This window comes from Galeopterus variegatus, unplaced genomic scaffold, assembly GCF_000696425.1.
Source record: "Galeopterus variegatus unplaced genomic scaffold, G_variegatus-3.0.2 Scaffold3059, whole genome shotgun sequence".
In the NCBI taxonomy this organism is placed as follows: Eukaryota; Metazoa; Chordata; class Mammalia; order Dermoptera; family Cynocephalidae; genus Galeopterus; species Galeopterus variegatus.
The window spans coordinates 142,188-160,136 of NW_007729170.1; the positions used below are offsets into that span (position 1 = coordinate 142,188).

The following is a 17,949-nucleotide window of genomic DNA, read 5'->3' on the forward strand; positions in this document are numbered from 1 at the left end:
GTGCCTTAGTTCCCCCATCATGTAGGGTGATTCATACCAAGCTGGGCACAAAGTGAGCACTTAATATATGTTAGCTTTTGGAAGTGCCCCCTCCCCATTCTGGGTGCACAGTAGGTACATAATAAATGCTTGTTGGCTTAACGAGTGCAGGTGGGCTGTGGGGCATGGGTGGTGGCTGAATGAGGCCTACAGGTGCAGGGAGAGAGGGAGGCAGGCTGTGTCACCAGGAGCAGGAGGGGACTGAGGGAGGGTGGGCACAAGGGGCTCTAGTAGACAGGGTACCCCCTCCCCCAAGTAGGGAGTAGAGATTCCAGGTGAAGAGCTGGAGATCTGAGTCAAAACTGACCAGGCTTTGGGTTCCTGTCCTACCACTCTTAGCTATGCGACCTTGGGGAAGAAAATCAGGCCTCAGGTTCCTCGTCAGATAAATGAGGGAACCATCTGTTTCATAATGCTGCTGTAGAGACTAAATATGAGAGTACACGTAAGTATACAGTACAGTGCCTCATCTACAATGATCAGCCAATAGTTTCACACATGCAACAGTAATAGTATTATTTTGCCTGCTTGATGACTTAGGGAAGAGTCACAAAGGCTCCTAGCTCCACCCCTCCACCCACCACCCTAAAAAAATAAGTGTTGTTTGATCAAAGACTGAAAACAGAAAAAAACGACCATTCATTCTTATTGGCACTGGCAGAACCAGTGGAGAAGCCAGAAAGTACTTGTTGACACAAGGCTTGGCTGGTCCCTGGGTCCACGTGTATATAAACGGGGAAAGAAGGAAATTGTAGCAGCCATTGTTTGCTCTCTTTCCTGTGGATTTAAAAGGACTCAGAGAATACAGCTGCGTTCTTTTCATTACAACCGAAATGGTATAAACCCTTCTCCTCTGTCTTTGGTTGCCTTCGTCTAACCAAGTCTGCCAAAGGTTCTATACACTCCCGGGATGCCCGTAACTCACTCGTCCCCTGTCCCATCCGCCTCCCCACTGCGCTGTTCATTCTCAGAAACATGAGCATTCGCTTAAAAATGCAGGCTGTTGAAAGTACAGACCCAAAAGTTTCCATTTTCATTGTAGAAGATGGTATAAACCCTTCTCCTCTATCTTTGGTTGCCTTCGTCTAACCAAGTCTGCCGAAGGTTCTATACACTCCCGGGATGCCCGTAACTCACTCGTCCCCTGTCCCATCCGCCTCCCCACTGCGCTGTTCATTCTCAGAAACATGAGCGTTCGCTTAAAAATGCAGGCTGTTGAAAGTACAGACCCAAAAGTTTCCATTTTCATTGTAGAATCCCAGGATGGAAGAGCTGCCTCAATCATCTAGCCTTTAGCAGTCCTATTTTAGTTTATTTCCCCCAAACAATGGTTACTGACTATCTGGTATAACACAGACTGTTAAATCATTTGAATTACACACCTAATTCTTAGGAGGACCCCACTCCTGATCCCCCCAAAAAAGGAGGAGAAGGAGGAAGAAGAGGAAGAGAAAAAAAGAAGAAAAGGGCAAAAACAAAATGATGATTGATGCATTTGTGTTTATGTGCATCAGAGAAGGTGACAGGCGGGAGGAATTTAAACATCTTCCCCCACCCGCATTTTAATGTACCTTTCACAAATGACAAAAGCACGTTCGTGGTGCAAAGATCTCAAAGAATAAACCTATTGATATGACATCAATTTACTAGTGTTAAAATATTAACAGCACTCTGCTAAAAGAGCTGCCACTTCCATTCATACTGGATTAAGTTCATGATGTCAGTGGGACTCTTACAATTTAGGTCTTTCTCCCACTGGAATCAACAGATTTTAACATAGCTATTTATAGCACTTGCGGAAAATAAATTATACATGATGCTGATCCTATTGGGAGAGAAACTGCACGTTAATGCATTATTTCTCTTTGCATTTTCATCAGCCCTGAAATAGGGAAGCTAACAGGACAATTAGGATGCAAAATTCAGTCCCTCTAAGGAATTTAGTGAATTATCCTCCTAACACAGGGAATCATCAGTAGTAACAGGGATTTTTGAGCCGGTTAAAAATAGACTGGAAGGAGAGGGTGATGGAAGGACTGTGATTAATCTAAAGAGCTGAAACAGCCCAATGGTGGCTTTGTGGTATTAATTACACCCCTTTGTCAAGGAATGGAACGGTAACAGTATCTTCCTATCTCTGGGAAAACAGGGTGAGACATCTACCTTAGAAATTTACTCCTTTCTTGAAAATCTGAGCTAAGAGAAAAACAATGTACTAGGAAAACGTGCTGCCTTCCAGATCTTGAGTAAGGATACGATAACCGTACCATGAGCTCTCGAATTCGGCTTTCCATCTTCCTTCCATCCTCACTCATTTCCTTCCCAGCCTTTAACAAAGCACCAGAAGCTGCCAGGGCTTGATCTGAGCAGAAGATAGGAACCTGAAACACTCACGATTGATTGACCTAGCTCTTACACGGCAAGGATGACATTTGGAGGCAGGTCACAACTTTGTTGCACCTTTTTTCTCAATAGAAGAAACTAAGAGCAAGAGCTAACTCATTCATGTGTCTTTAAGAAATAAAATAATAGCAAAGACAGAATCATTATCTCCCTCTTACCAGAAAGCCTTGTGCCCACTTTCTACATTTTAGCAGGAAGTTTGTTAGCCAAGACAAATATACATAAGACAGACAAAGCCCTAAAATGTGTTGGGGGCCCATGCTGCCCATGGATTTTGGGTTTAGGACAGGCTTCAAGACGTGGCTACCTCAGCTCCAAACCACTTCCATGCCAGTAACAGTTCTCAGAGCCCAGATCCTTTTTATAACCACCTGCAGAGCCCTCGGGTCAGAAATCATGCTTTCTTATATTAATTATTCCCTATTCCCAAGGCCTTCCGTAGCCCACGTAACTTCTCTCAGAGATTGACGAAGTTTTCACACACTGTAGCCAGATGCGAACGGAACAACAGAAAAGTTGCTAACTTCACCTTGGGGGTTAGAGAACGATCCAGAAAAATTGGAGAAGAGGCAGAGAGGAGCCAGCCCAGTGAGTTTTGGTTTAGCATTTAATACCAAATGGACTCAAATGCCACCTTTTGGTGACGATGTCATTGACTATGACCTCTGATTTATTGCACTGGTCCTAAAATATAATAGATAACCTCTTAGTGGCCTCAGCTAGCTAAAGGGTACCTGCCAATTACACAGTTGAATAAGCCCCGATTCAGTGAGGAAAGACAAGGGCATTTCCATGAAATTTCAGGTTTTCTATCAGAACAGAACTTGTAGGGTACCTTATTTACAAAGATATCTAGAAATAATTTTTACTTTGTGGGTTTTTGTTTGTTTGGAAGGCGGTCCTATTTTAGTTTATTTCCTAGTTTATTTAAACTAAAGCCTGTTCATCTGCCTGACGTCCACACGGCTCACCCCATCACCTCCTTTAGGTCTGTGCTCAGTTATCACCACCTTCCCTGACCTTTGTAACTGGCCTAAATGTGATCATTTGCTCTTGGAGTTTTTGTGTCTTTTGCGTTTCTGTAGCTATTTTCTGAATTCTCATTCCTGCTGCTTCTCCTGGCATGCCTTGAGGCTTTGTAGATATCAACTCTCAGCCTAAATGTTTATTTTTATAAGTCTGGTAAGCAGGTTTCAAACTGTGGATTGATCTTCTCTCCTTTAAAATCTTGCTTTAGAAGCTGTAAAAATTCCCCCTCAGCCTTTCATATGGAGATGCTCACCTGCTCTCCATATGTTGTAAAGGCTGAGGTGGTTAGTATTTTAATTTTATCTTATAACCTGAACCTTGAGGTAGGCCTTGAAAACAAAATCAAACTTTCTTTACATTTTCCCTCAATATGAGTTTTTTGTTTGTTTTTGGTCAACTAGTTGTTAACATATCTACTATTTTGCCATTGATTATAATTTACCTAGCTATCTCTTCTTACATGAAACTATGAAAGTAATTGACAGATTTTAAAGGCTCATATTGATTAGTTACATTTCCAATAAACTCCATCTTATGGAATCAAAAGCTCAATGACGAGTAACGCAGACCTCTGTGCACTGGCTTTCTGTTAAACCTAGAATGATTTGAAAATGTTCTCATGCCAAACTCATGAATTTATACTTTGACCTTAAAAGAGAGAGAGAGAGAGTGAGCCCTTAGAGAAATTTGAATTTTGTAAAGAATCAAAACTAAAGCCAGTGCAGTTAATAAAAATCCTTGCAAACTGTGTTAAGATATTTTCCTTACCACACTGATTCATTTCTTTTCTAGAATGCTTAAACTTTTTCTAACATTAACTTCTACATTCACTTTTCCCCCTTCCTTGATGACCGTGTAAAAGAAAAAGGGATTATTCTAAATATCCGTCTTTGAAGATATAGACTCTGAATACCTGTAGTTGTGCATTCGTAGTCAAAGCTGGTCACATCATTTAGCTTCTTTTCTTGATATTCCGGTGGACCAATACACAGCACATCGGAAACAGTGGAATTTGTCATCTTCAGCCACAGATACAACCACTTAGCTTTGCAATCACATTCAAATTTATTACCCCTTAAATCTCTAAAAAACAAAACAAAAAACACACACATACACAGAGAACTGACATGTTTTGGTAGTAACGTGAAACTCCAGAATTACTAACATCCTGATATATATAAAACCCCCTAAAAATGGAATTTTAAAAATATTTTGTGCTTAATACATCCTATTTTTTGTGCTTATCATTGACTTTACTTAATGCTCCACAGTGGTCATAATGATTTTAACTGTATAACATATAGACAGCTCTCAGAGACAACATATCATCATCTCTCCAAACCCTCTTGAAACTGTCACCAGCTCTTGAAACTGTCACCAGGCCACGCTAGGAATGCGGGAGGGGCAATAGAAGAGCATCTCTTAATACAGGTTCTAGTAAACAAAAACAGGACATTGAAGGCAGGCAGTTTTCACAAACACAATTGAAACTTTAAGATCTCATTAAACCACATCCAGGACGAAGTGACAAACACTTAAAGATAAAGCAGGTGGATATGCTACCTAAGGGAAGGGGAACCTGCTGCCCAGCAAGCCTAATTTACCATTGCCTAATGGTACTAAGTATATTATAAAATGGCAAAATCTAGTGTAATACAAACTATACATTGTTTCTCAGTATACACTACTTGGCTATAGATTTTTAGCTACAGCATAAAAGAAATGCAGTAAAGGAGGAGAGGGGATTGAAAGACCTGATGAACAGGAGCACAATGACCAGTACATAAAACTTAATTCCATTACTTACAGTTCAATCAGAGAGTCTAAATCGCTGAAGACATCCCTTGGTAGTGCTCTTATGTGGTTATTGGCCAAAGAACTAGAAGCAGAAAGTCACATTTTAATGTGGTTATTATCTTCATGCTGTGCCACTCTGAAGTCCCTTTAAATAAAGCTAATGACCTCAAACAGAGCTCCAAGCCTCTTCATCACAATGTGGTTCAATTTCTGGCTCTGATCTTTAAAACTGAGATAAATAAATGAGTTTAGTTATACAAAGATAACATTACAGATATTGGATTGTAATGTAAGTTGTTCTTGTTTTTTTATTATTAAAGCATTTATTAAGCTCTTTAAGTACATTTGTTAAACCCCAGATAGCATCCCATGTTTCATGGAATAAAAGCCAAAGTCCCTTTGATAGCGTGCAAGACCTTCCACTGTCTAGTTACTTCTACTCCTGCTTACCTATGAGATGGCACACCCACTACTCAGACCCAGCTGCACTGGCCTCCTCACTGTTCCTCAAACAGGTGAGGCATGCTCCCACCTCCAGGCCTCTGAGCCTGTTCATCTGCCTGACGTCCACACAGCTCACCCCATCACCTCCTTTAGGTCTGTGCTCAGCTATCACCACCTTCCCTGACCTTTGCCAATACCCTTTCTTGCTGTGTTGATCATTGCACACTATATATTACAATTATCTCTTTGTTAATCCCACCTCCAGGCCTCTGAGCCTGTTCATCTGCCTGACGTCCACACGGCTCACCCCATCACCTCCTTTAGGTCTGTGCTCAGCTATCACCACCTTCCCTGACCTTTGCAATACCCTTTCTTGCTGTGTTGATCATTGCACACTATATATTACAATTATCTCTTTGTTAATTACTATGTATCTTCCTTATACAGAAGCAACATGAGGACAGAGATCACTGTCTGTTTATCCACAGCTCTATCCCCAGTTCCTAGAACAGTGCTTGGTACTCAGTAAATCTTTGTTGAATTAATGAACTAAGCACCAAAGTGAGAGAGATAAAAGAAGATACAGTCTTGTACTGAGAAGTTCCCTAATGGTTCATTCCAAGTGAATTCTGTTACTTGTGCTTCTAAGAAATACTCAATAAATAGTCTTTTACATAAAGACACTCAGCTTTAACCCTTAAAGATAATATAACATCTTAATGAACCAGAATGTTTAGGGAATGATTGATTATGATCAATTTCATGCTCTCATTAACAAAGGTTGACCAGAAACCATTTTGTATTTTTGTTCTTAGTGCTGAAGATCTTTCTAAGATGTCCTAGCCCACTCCCCACATCCGGGAAGTAGACTGGCATGATCTGCATCAAGTCCTTCTCCGATGATTCGGGATTTCGCAGTGCCCTGTCATCATCCTGCTGAAGGATGCACGACCATGGTGCAAGGCTGTTGATTAGAAAGATACTGGGTGTAGGAACAAGGTACATCAAGTCTATGATGTCCTCAGGCTACACACTCCAATGTGTTCATCCAAGAAACTGATGCCTACTTTGGTTTTCTCTAATACATATGAGTACTAACAGTAATATATATAAATGTTAAATATGTATGCAATTCACACCAACCCCTTTTGTAGCATCATAATAATCACTCCAGAAAGATGAATTAAAGAAATGGGTGTTCCTTCTTAGTCAGGTAGCTGGGCAGAGTAGAAAGCTTTAAGCTCATTTGCAACCCAAACATTCTTGCTTCAAGATACCAACTGAATACGGGGAGACCTACAGTTTCTGAATAACACTCCTTCCCATCTAGGTAACCACAAATAGATTAAAATACAATTTCATAAGGGCCACGAAAAATGTTTACGTTGTATAATGCTAAAACAACAAAAATATTTTAAAAATTTTTTAAAAATACGATTTCATGTACTATTTTATCTTTCTTTTCGAAACGATTTATTTGTACATTTTTAAATGTGTTGGAAAATAGGCTGAATATGTAAGCAGACTGAACAAAGTCTGGAAATAGTTTTTGAAAAATTTAAAAGGAGGTGTTCTAATTTTTTCCTGGTTGATGGTCACTTTTTCTGGAAAGTAAAATACAAAAATGTTTTAGCTAATTAAAGGCTGATTATTTAGCTAAAATTGTAGCTAATTGAAAGTTATTGTAGGGCCGGCCCGGTGGCGCACTGGAGAGTGCGCCGCTTGGGAGCGCGGCGGCGCTCCCGCCGAGGGTTCGGATCCCATGTGGAGACGAGTTCCCGCTCACTGGCTGAGCGCGGTGCGGGAGCGACACTGAGGGTTGCAATCCCGTTGCCGGTCCCCGGTACGGGCGTGACACCGAGGGTTGCGATCCCGTTACCAGTCAGTAAAAAAGACAAAAAAAAAGGAATAAAAAAAAAAAAAAAAGTTATTGTATTGAAGTGATAAGAATATATGGAATGGTTAAAAGACAAAAAAAGGGCTGGCCTGTGGCTCACTCGGGAGAGTGCAGTGCTGATAACACCAAGGCCACGGGTTCGGATCCCATATAGGGATGGCCGGTTTGCTCACTGGCTGAGCGTGGTGCTGACAACAGCAAGTCAAGGGTTAAGATCCCCTTACCGGTCATCTTTAAAAAAAAAAAAAAAAGACAAAAAAAGCATAATGCTTAGCATTTGTTCAAGTGCTCAATTTAGATTTCAGAAAGCAGGATTCTTTAGGTTGGTTTTTTACCCACTCACATCCAGTGCTTACCATCTCCCTTCCTACATCATTTTGTCTACAAATTCATGGCATTTACTTCATTTCTAAAACTATTTAACAGCTCCCTGTCCCTTGGGTTTTATAGGACTGCTGGAAAACAAATGTCCTAGATTTACTTACAGATTGGCACAGCTCCTTCAATGCTTTGAAACCTGATCTGTGTCTCTCTATATATGAATGTGAGCCTGCAGGTGTTGGAAAAGTTCACAGAAGATAAAAATCAGATAACTTAAATAAGCAAATTCCAGATAGAGACTTCCTTAAGCACAGAAGTGAACTTTAGAGAGGAGATGATGTCTTCTCTTTGCTTAGAGGTTTAAAAAAAGAGAGGGAGAAGGATCAGTCCAACACATTTAAATAATGTATTAAATGCTTTGATTACTAAATACATCTCCAGTCTAGAGAAATCAACTTTAAAAGTCACTTGACTTGCCCAGAAATAGCATACACATGGAAAATCCAGCTCAGTAAGGAACCCATCGGTCAGCAAGACAATCAGAATACATGTCCTGCAGGCTTAGCTCTGCACTGGAACTGGAGGAAAGCAGAGCTCATGGAAGATGCTCAAGGGTCCTACCCTCAGAGAGTTTTCTACACCGCTGGGGAGATAAAATTAACACCCATGAAATATCACTAATCAGTATGGCCAGTGAAGACAATAGAGTGCTGGCTGTATGGAGCCAAGAGGAGGGGTGAAGAGTGAGATCGGGAATGGCTTCATGGGGGAGACAACTTAACTTGGACTTTGAGGAAAAGGCAGATTCCAGGAGACCGAGAGCAAAAGAAACAGCATTGAGGGCAAAGGAAAGGATGCGAGGAAAAGCCCAGCCATGGGATGAGCTGATTGTGCACGGGGTGCACTGAGAGCCTGATGATCAAAGACACTCAGGGAAATGAGGCTGCAGAGTCGGGACACAGGGCCATGCAGACTTGACTGCAAGGTGGTCACACTCTCTGGGATGAGCCTAGTTCTTCTGTAATGCATCCAATGCACTCTGGACCCACATGAAGGACTCCCTTGTTCCCTCTGGGTTTCTGTTTTCTGTGTGTCATGCAGAAAAGGAGGTGCCTCCTTCACATGCACACGTGTTAACACATGAAATAACAAACGCACAAGCATGAACACATGAACACTTACTCATACAATATATAAGTCCATGTACCTGTGGGCACACGTGCACAAAGATACACAAATATACATGCACAGGACCTGCATGTTCACACCCTCTGACTGATGGAAGAACAGCAGCCTGTAGGGCAAAGGAAAGTTGCCATATGGGCTAACTCAGCCAGTCACATGCGTTTTGCTATAGGTTCATTTGCCCAGATCCTTTGCACAAAAACAAAGCCCTTTATTCCTGACTTCTGGGAACCAGATTTAACTGACCCCAGCTGTTCCTCTCCAGACACCCACAGCTGTCTTCTTAGCAGATCCTGTCTGGCCACTCAAACTGCCAAGGCTCCTTGTCAGTCCATGGAGAAAATTGAGACTTTTTAATGTGTGCAGGGAAGGAACGGTGCTGTTGTTGCCGATGATGATGATGATGATGATGATAACGCCAACCACACCTTGAGCATTTACCGCAGGTAGTGGGCTGGATGTGAGACTTTTTAATGTGTGCAGGGAAGGAACGGTGTTGTTGTTGCCGATGATGATGATGATAACGCCAACCACACCTTGAGCATTTACCGCAGGTAGTGGGCTGGATGCTTTGCAGGCACACATTATGTACAGCAATCCTATGAAGTCAGTATAGTTATCCCTATTTCAAGGATGAGAAAACTAAGGCTCAGAAAAGCTAAATAATAGTTATAAGTGATGGCCTTGAGATTTGAACCCAAGCCCATGTAACTCCAAACTCATAATCTTAGCCTCTACAGAAATGTCAAGATTTGGCATCTAGGCTGAATCTAAAAAAAAATTAAGAGTCTGACACTGTCCAGATCAACTGTGCTGATCCAGATGTTGGACCTCCCACGTGCTCTCCCTCACCTCCTTACTCTACAGGCTTTAGCTCAGGCAGCACTTCTGCTTGGTAGCAATCCAGAATTATGGGTTTACTGAACCTATTGACAGACACCTTTCCCAATATCAGGGCTTGCTGTGAATGATAATCTTGTTAGATGACTATATCCACACTATTGGCCAAGGTCCACACATTGAAGAAACTACCACCCCTGCCCAATACCCCCATTTGAAACCTTCCAATTTTCCCAGTTTTCGTTTTGACTGCAGACAGGTCGGCTATGGAGATGAGACATGTTATTTTACTCAAACACAAAATATCTGTCATGCAAGTCAGACCTGGTTCCTGGTTAACAAATTACTCCTACCAGGACAATGACTATTTTTGCATTTTCATAAACACAGCCACTAGTTTTTCCAGTTTTATAAATTTGCGAAATGTGTATTTGCTTCATTCTGAGATGCCAATTCAAATCAATTTGTTTATTTTTTCCTCCAGAAATCTATTAAAGAACCAGAGAGCTTAGCTGAAGCCGCAGATTAATCCAACATAAAAGAAAAACCAATTTGCATTCAAATGAGAGGAACCATGAAAATATTTCTATTCCACTTGGTCCTAATTCTGACCGTACACTCAACAGAGTCATTTATGCCTTGGTTGCCAAATCTGTAAAATGGGGACTCACAGATTATCATGAACGATAAAGAGGAGAGGGTTCCCCAAGCACCCAGCCCTGTGCCTGGCACTAAGCAGGTACAACACCCATGTTAGTTTCCTTCCCATTTCCCCATCAAGTGACACAGGTTCCTCACAACTGAGTCCTCCTGATTCCACATGCAGTCCTGTGGCCCACAATGGAGATTCAAGATGATGGAGAAGATAATAAAGCCAAGCGTGCAGGTAATCACAGTGAAGGGTGTCTGGCCGACAATATGGAAACCTCTTGTGCAGCCTGGAAACTAGTTTCCTTTGGGGAATGCTACAATATGGAAATAACACTTAATGAAGAGAGAGGCACCAGGAAGTGAATCTTACTCCACACATTAAAAGACTTGCAACACTTTTTATAGGACTTACAGGTGAGTCAGGTCACGGAGGCCACGAAAGGCATTTCTTGAAATGGTTTCTATTTTGTTCCCTTCGATGAACCTAAGGAGAAAAGTTGTATAATTAAACTCAGTTTTCTCTGCTTAATATCTCTAAAAAATGCTATTGGTATGCTTTCAGAGTAAAATCTAAAAGCATTCATGAATTATAGAAGTTCATCTCTGAAGACTGGATCAGAGTCCACATGGGAGCAGGGTGGGTGTGCAAGAATACATGCGCGTGACTGTGTGTTCTGCACTCCTTCCAGAAGCAGCATGGAAGTCTTCAAATTCAGAGCTGACAACATGGGTAAAAACACTTTGGGGGAAAAACAGAAAAATGCTCTATACAAAGGCAAGAAATTCTCATATCTCTGCAAGACTGGAATGCTTCCAGACAGTTTCCCTACTTAATCCCTCTTACATTTCACAGTGTCTGGCTGTTCATACTTTTGTTGATGTCATTGTCCCTTGAAGGGAGCCCATTGTTTTACATCTCCATATTAAAGTTTTTGCTGAGGGAGGGTTCCATTAAGCTTGGCTTTCAGCAACCTTGAGTCATCATGTCCCACATGGTCTAATCTCTGAGCAAATGAGTGACAAGGCAGGAATACTCTCAAGATCTCTAGGCCACTAGGAAGTAGGAAGTAGTATAACAAAGTTGAGTAGGGGTTAACTTCTTTGTGTTAAGATGGCATAGGACTTGTGCAGAGGATCTTGCAATAACAACACGCTTTAAAGTCTTTGTGGAAAAGATGTGACGTGAATGCACTATGACCATTCCCTGGGGCCACAGAGGACTAAATTTTAGTTTAAGGCATTTGCGTTAAGTCAAATATAACAGGGTCTTCGATGAGATGGTCCCAGGCAGAGGCTTTGCAACGCATCACCATTAATAAAACAGTTTTTGATTGCACTAAACACTTTCCGACATCTGGTTTTTTTGTTTTTGTTTTGAAAAATCAGGTGTCTCTTCAGTAATAGATTTCAGTATAAACTGATAAGCTAACTTCCTCCCCAGTAACCTTGACAGTAAGGTGAACTGCCCATAAGATAAAACTCACAGCTTTACACTTGCTACCTTCATTAGCGGTTTATGTGCTTTGATAGACCCTGGTTGGATTTAGCTTGTAGTCATCCCTCTCTTTCCACATATGTACTTCCTCAGAGTATTACGAGAGCACACATGTTATATATATTCTGGAGAAAGAATTCCTCCAGAGACACCTTTCTTCAAGACACAAAATCAGCAGAGAGCTTTCTTATACCCAGGATGTGCCAAGAACTCCAACACCTACCTGTCGAACTCCATTAAGAAAACAGAGATAAGGTTTTAAAAATCCTTTTGAATGCTAAGAAAGGACATCCCATCTGATAGCAGGATTAACATAAGCACAAAGTTACTGAAGACAAGGAAGAAAGAATTTAAGGGGGAGAAAAAGACATGAAAGAAAAGGCAGGCATCAGAAGGAGGGCAATGCTCATTGCTAGGGGGAAAAAATCTGCATATCCAAAAAGGGAAAAATAACCTTTTTTTTTTTAAGGAGAAAAGAAAATTAGACCCTCAGCAGCAACTCACAAGAGATACTATAAATGGGATGTAGGGCAGCTGATAAAAACATGAAATTGTACCCCCAAACAGGGAGACTTTATTTAAAAATAAGTAACCCTCACAACCCTTCAGATCTATTTCTGGCTCATCAGCAAATCCATGCCTAGTTATGGAAGGTAAAAATATCCAACGATTTTTCCAATTGTGCTTACTACGTGACAAATTAAATGTCAGCAGAGGATGAATGAGAATCTTTCCTTCTTTGTTTCCTTTCCAACCCTTCAGATCTATTTCTGGCTCATCAGCAAATCCATGCCTAGTTATGGAAGGTAAAAATATCCAACGATTTTTCCAATTGTGCTTATTACGTGACAAATTAAATGTCAGCAGAGGATGAATGAGAATCTTTCCTTCTTTGTTTCCTTTCCTCTTTGTCTCCAACCTCCTCCTTCCCCAGCATGTTTATAAGCAAAGAAACTATAAAAGGTCAGTGCTGAAAAGAGAATGGGGTTTTCTGCATTTTCTCCACCCCTAAACCCTTGCAGAGATGCTGTACCAGCAAGGAAAGCAATCCAGCAATTCTACTGAAATACCAAATGCTCAGCAAATAGACAAAGCACAAAACTTACAGGTATTCAAGATGAAAAAGTCCAGCAAAAGCATCATCTCGGATAGCTGTGAATGAGTTAGAATTCAGCAATCTGAAAATAAGGGACAGAGATATAAAACTTGAGTTACATGGTGAAGCCATTTCTGTTTCTTTTGCTATGTTCTGATCTGTGGGCAAAATGGGCTCTTTTCAGCCTAAGAACCCATTAGGTCCACAACCTGACTCTCACAGACTGCTGATGGAGACAATGGCAAGTGGATTCCTTTTGTCCAGATTTTCTTATTTTTTTAAAAAAAGATGACCAGTAAGGGGATCTTAACCCTTGACTTGGGGTTGTCAGCACCATGCTCTCCCAAGTGAGCTAACTAGTTATCCCTATATAGGGATCTGAACCCATGGCCTTGGTGTTATCAGCACCACACTCTCCCAAGTGAGCCATGGACCAGCCCCATCCAGATTTTCTGACCATCCCTAATACTCTACCTCTTTCTGCCCCGTGGGTCTCAGTAAATATGACCTGATAACTGTTATTTTAAAACATTCTAATGCTCAGCACAACTAAACAGCCAGTGAATGCTTTATGATGCACAAGCAATGATGGAATTACAGATCTAAAAGGATCCAATCCAACTCTATTTTTAGAAAAATTTAAGCCCAGAGATGTTAAGTGACTTGACCAAAGTCACACAGCTGGGACAAAAGAAAATTCTACTATACTATACATTCCCATGATACTGTTGATTGGATGACCCCCAACCTCATGGAGGCTTAATCCTCACTGTTAACTGTCGAGGGTGGGAAATCCTATTATGGTAATTGAAAGGTGGGGCCATGAGAGGTGATGAGATTGTAGGCCCATGCCATAGTGAATGGATTAATAATGGTGGTTAGGGGCCAGCCTGGTGGCGCTCCCGCCGAGGGTTCGGATCCCATGTGGAGACCGGTTCCCACTCACTGGCCGAGCGCGGTGCGGACGCAACACCGAGGGTTGCGATCCCATTACCGGTCAGTAAAAAAGACAAAGAAAAAAAAAGGAAAAATAAATAAATAAATAATGGTGGTTAGGGGCGTGGTTCTGAGGGCTTTAAAAGGGGAGTGCATGAGGAACTACCTGTCACTCTCTCTCTTTCCCCCACCGTTTTGTGCCATGTGAGATCCCTGGGTCACTGTCACCACCACAAAACCCTCACCAGATGTGTTCCCTGGACTTTGGACTTCTCAGCCTCAGGAACTGTAAGCAATAAATTTCATTTTCTTACGAATTACCCAGTTCCAAGTATTTTGTTATAAGCAACAGAGATTGACTAATACACGAGAAATAATTTTAAAAGTTTAAGAAATCTTCAAAAACTCTTTATCACTATGTAGTTTTCTGTGAGCTACAAGTTAAGCCTATTTGGCAAAAGAATACCTAAAATTGTATTGTATTTCTATCATATGGAAAGTATATCTTAATAGCACTGCAATTCTAAGAGAATTGAGAATTTTTTTTTTTTTTTTTTTTTTGAGACTGGTCGCACCGCTCGGCCAGTGAGCGCACTGGTCATCCCTATATAGGATCCAAACCCGCGGCGGGAGCACTGCTGCGCTCCCAGTGCCTCACTCTCCCGAGTGCGCCACGGGCTCAGCCCTAGAATTCAGATTTTAAAATGTTAAGTTTAATGTTATATGCAGGCATACAACACTTTACTCCCAGTGCCTCACTCTCCCGAGTGCGCCACGGGCTCGGCCCTAGAATTCAGATTTTAAAATGTTAAGTTTAATGTTATATGCAGGCATACAACACTTTAAGAACAAAAATATCAGTAGTAAATTTATTTAGGATGAGTGGTGATCTCCTATACTCCATTTCTCCATATTTTTCTATAGCACATTGTTTGTTTTCATTTCAATCTCACCTCAAATTTAAAAACTAATGTAGATAAAGAAAATGAGCTATGTACTCATGACTTTGCCTATCACTGATTTCCTTCTGAAAACTGCTTTTTAGATATTTCTTTTCATCAGCAAACATTAACTGACCTGGGTTATAAGGCACTACATGGGCACTTATCACAGTGACTCGGGCACTGCTCACCAAGAGGAGCTGGATGAATAGTAGTTATGAGTGTGGGCTCTGGGCCCTGGGTTAGAATCCTGGCTGCGTGATTTGGGGCAAATTATTTAACTTCCCTGAACCTCAGTTTCCTCATCTGTCAAATGGGGAAATAAAAATACCCTCCTCATAGGGATGATATAATGGTTAAATAAAATCATGCACATAAATGCACAGTGTGCTGCCTGATTCTTTAAGTACTCAGTAAACTAGAAATAACTTTTTTTTCTAGAATAACATTAAGATTTTAAAATGTAAGTTTTCTTTTAAAGTGAGGTGCTTGGCAAACAGTTCATGTAGGTGAAGTTTCGGTCATGGTTCAATATAATCACCTCCGCAGTTGCTGGATCTGGGTGTTGAAATCTACAGTACAGTCCATGAGGAAAACACGTACCGAACTAAGAAAAGGAAACTGAGCAAGAAGCCTTGGTACTTTGTTGGGGACATTACAGGGCATGTTAACAGTTAAGAGCCAGCACGGTTTACTCAGGGAGCTGGGGTATTTTAGGAAGGACTGATAGCAAAGAGGCAGAGACCACTCTTCAAGGACCGCACCACAGGGACCCCCATGTTGCAGAGAGAACTTCTTGTACTCACAGCAGCTGCAGGGAAGGCAGATGGGAAAACATTCGGTCCTTGATTTCCAAAAACGTTCCATTGACCAGGCTCCTACAGGCAAAAGAGGAACAGGCAAAAGCAAGGCCGAGGGTTTCGTTGGGAAGTGCCGGGCAGGGCGGGCAACTGTTCCCATCTGCCACCTGCACTTCACACCTTCCCTCTCAGGAGCTGGCCAGGTCTTCCCGGGAAGAGAAACGGGAAAGGTCAAGCCTTTTTCCAATGAACTGGATCAATATGAAAACTTGTCTGGATAATAGAAACCTCTGCCATCAGTCTGGTTCCCTTCACAGACATTATCTCTGTCCTTTTACATCAATCCCCTCACTTGCTTCTCTTAACTTCACCAGGCCCCGCTAAAAGTAGGTAATTACTTCACCACTGTGCATGATTCTGCTGGTGTAGACACAGTGATAATGTTGGCCAACGAAACTCCCAGGTAGGATTAAGCATTCCCCTTGGGAGCACATTTCTGAAAGACACTCAGGGCACTTCTGATTAAACGGCACCATGAAAGCCTTGGGGGAAAACTCAGAGACACTTGAACTGTGCAGTGGGAACAATGCCATCTGCCAGATAAAACGATCAACTTAGGGGGCGAGAGATTTGGCTCTGTTTCTGCCCCCAGGTCCCCTATCCTTTCTGGCCACAGCAGGACCTCAATACATTATTTCAGAATTATTTCACTTAACATGCAGATCAATTAATCAGCGGCTGGTCTAAAGGATCCGATAAGGGTAATTCTAATTTCTGGAATCCTCCATGTCACCCGATTTGGCAATAATAAGAATCAAAAAGGTCCTCTTCCTGCTGCCCACACTCTCCTGACTTTCTATAACTGCAAACAGGAACCCCTCACCCCTGGGTCCAGGCCCCCGCCACTTGCCTTGGGCGGGAGGCAGGGGTCTGTTGTACAGGAGAAAGTGCCCTGAGCACAAGCAACGTCACCCCCAGGATTCCCTGCCTCTACAATGGAGTGGGCACCCGGGCAGCTTGGCCTGGAACAAGGGAGTCATCTCAGCAGGAAACATGTCCTAGCAATAAAGACACAGCCCATAGCCCTTTCCACAGCCATTATGATAACTGGCCATTTGGCTTGAGTGGCTGTGTGAGGGGGGGCAAGTTGAAAGCGTCTCTTAGCAGGTGGATAAATCATGTGAAGCCCTTTCCTGTCAGTTCCCCCAGCCTGAAAAAGCAGCCATCGATGCGTGTGGTGGGGAGACGGGGCAAGAAGCCCTCCTGAACTCAGGGCAAGAAAGCGTCAGGCTGACTTCCAGCACTTGGCCACTGAGCTGGGCACCCCACATACCGCGAGGCTCTGCCGAGCCCTGGGTGCCCCCTCTTGTAGGCCACGTGGCGCGACCCCTCCACTTCCAGAGGCTGCATGCCTTTACCCAGGCTCTTCCCAACCCGCAGTGTGGAGAGGTCGGCAGGAGGCGGCCATGGTGTGAACCTCCGCCCCAGACCTGAGGTGGGGCGGTGAGGCCTCACCCCTTCCCAGTTTGCACTCAATCCAGTCATGTTCAGCTGCTCCTGTGCATGCTCTTACACAATCACCACTACCCCCCCGCCCCCAAACACAGCCTCTCAAACTTTAATGCACCCCAGAATCCCCTGGGGACGCCAAATGCAGACTCCGGGGCTCCACTCCAGAGACCCTGCTTCAGCGCGGCCCGGATTCTGCATTGGCACAAGCTTCCCCAGGTGGGTTTGATGCAGGTGACCCGCGGGCCACACTCTGAGAAAACACTGCCACGGGGACCTGCCTGGGTTCCCAGACTCTGGGGCTCGGGTTCCCTCCAACCTCCCCGAGGCCGAGACTCCACCCACGTCCCGTAGCGCGCTCCCACCCAAACGCAAAGAGGGGGACCCGGGAGTGGGGTCAGGGTCACGCCGCCCGAGCGCAGGATGGGGCGGGGCGGGGGCTGCAAGGGTCCCACTCACAGGGAGCTGATGTCGCCCGGCACGATCCTGGGCACCCAGGAAGAGCCCACGCAGATGATGGACTCCTTGGTACAGCTGCAAGTGGCGGGGCAGCGCGCCAGCCGCCT

At 43.0% G+C, this 17,949-nt stretch overlaps 1 protein-coding gene across 1 annotated transcript in view; it reads right to left on the minus strand.

Moving 5' to 3' along the window:
* LGI2 (leucine-rich repeat LGI family, member 2) overlaps window positions 1-17,949 on the minus strand; it is a 35,315-nt gene that overhangs the window by 14,183 nt on the left and 3,183 nt on the right. The window contains exons 2-7 of the mRNA XM_008583835.1: window positions 17,843-17,947; window positions 15,881-15,952; window positions 13,208-13,279; window positions 11,019-11,090; window positions 5,279-5,350; window positions 4,385-4,554 (exon numbers count right to left, since the gene is read on the minus strand). Of these exons, the coding sequence (XP_008582057.1) occupies window positions 4,385-4,554; window positions 5,279-5,350; window positions 11,019-11,090; window positions 13,208-13,279; window positions 15,881-15,952; window positions 17,843-17,947 (563 nt within the window). The remainder of the gene's footprint in view (window positions 1-4,384; window positions 4,555-5,278; window positions 5,351-11,018; window positions 11,091-13,207; window positions 13,280-15,880; window positions 15,953-17,842; window positions 17,948-17,949) is intronic.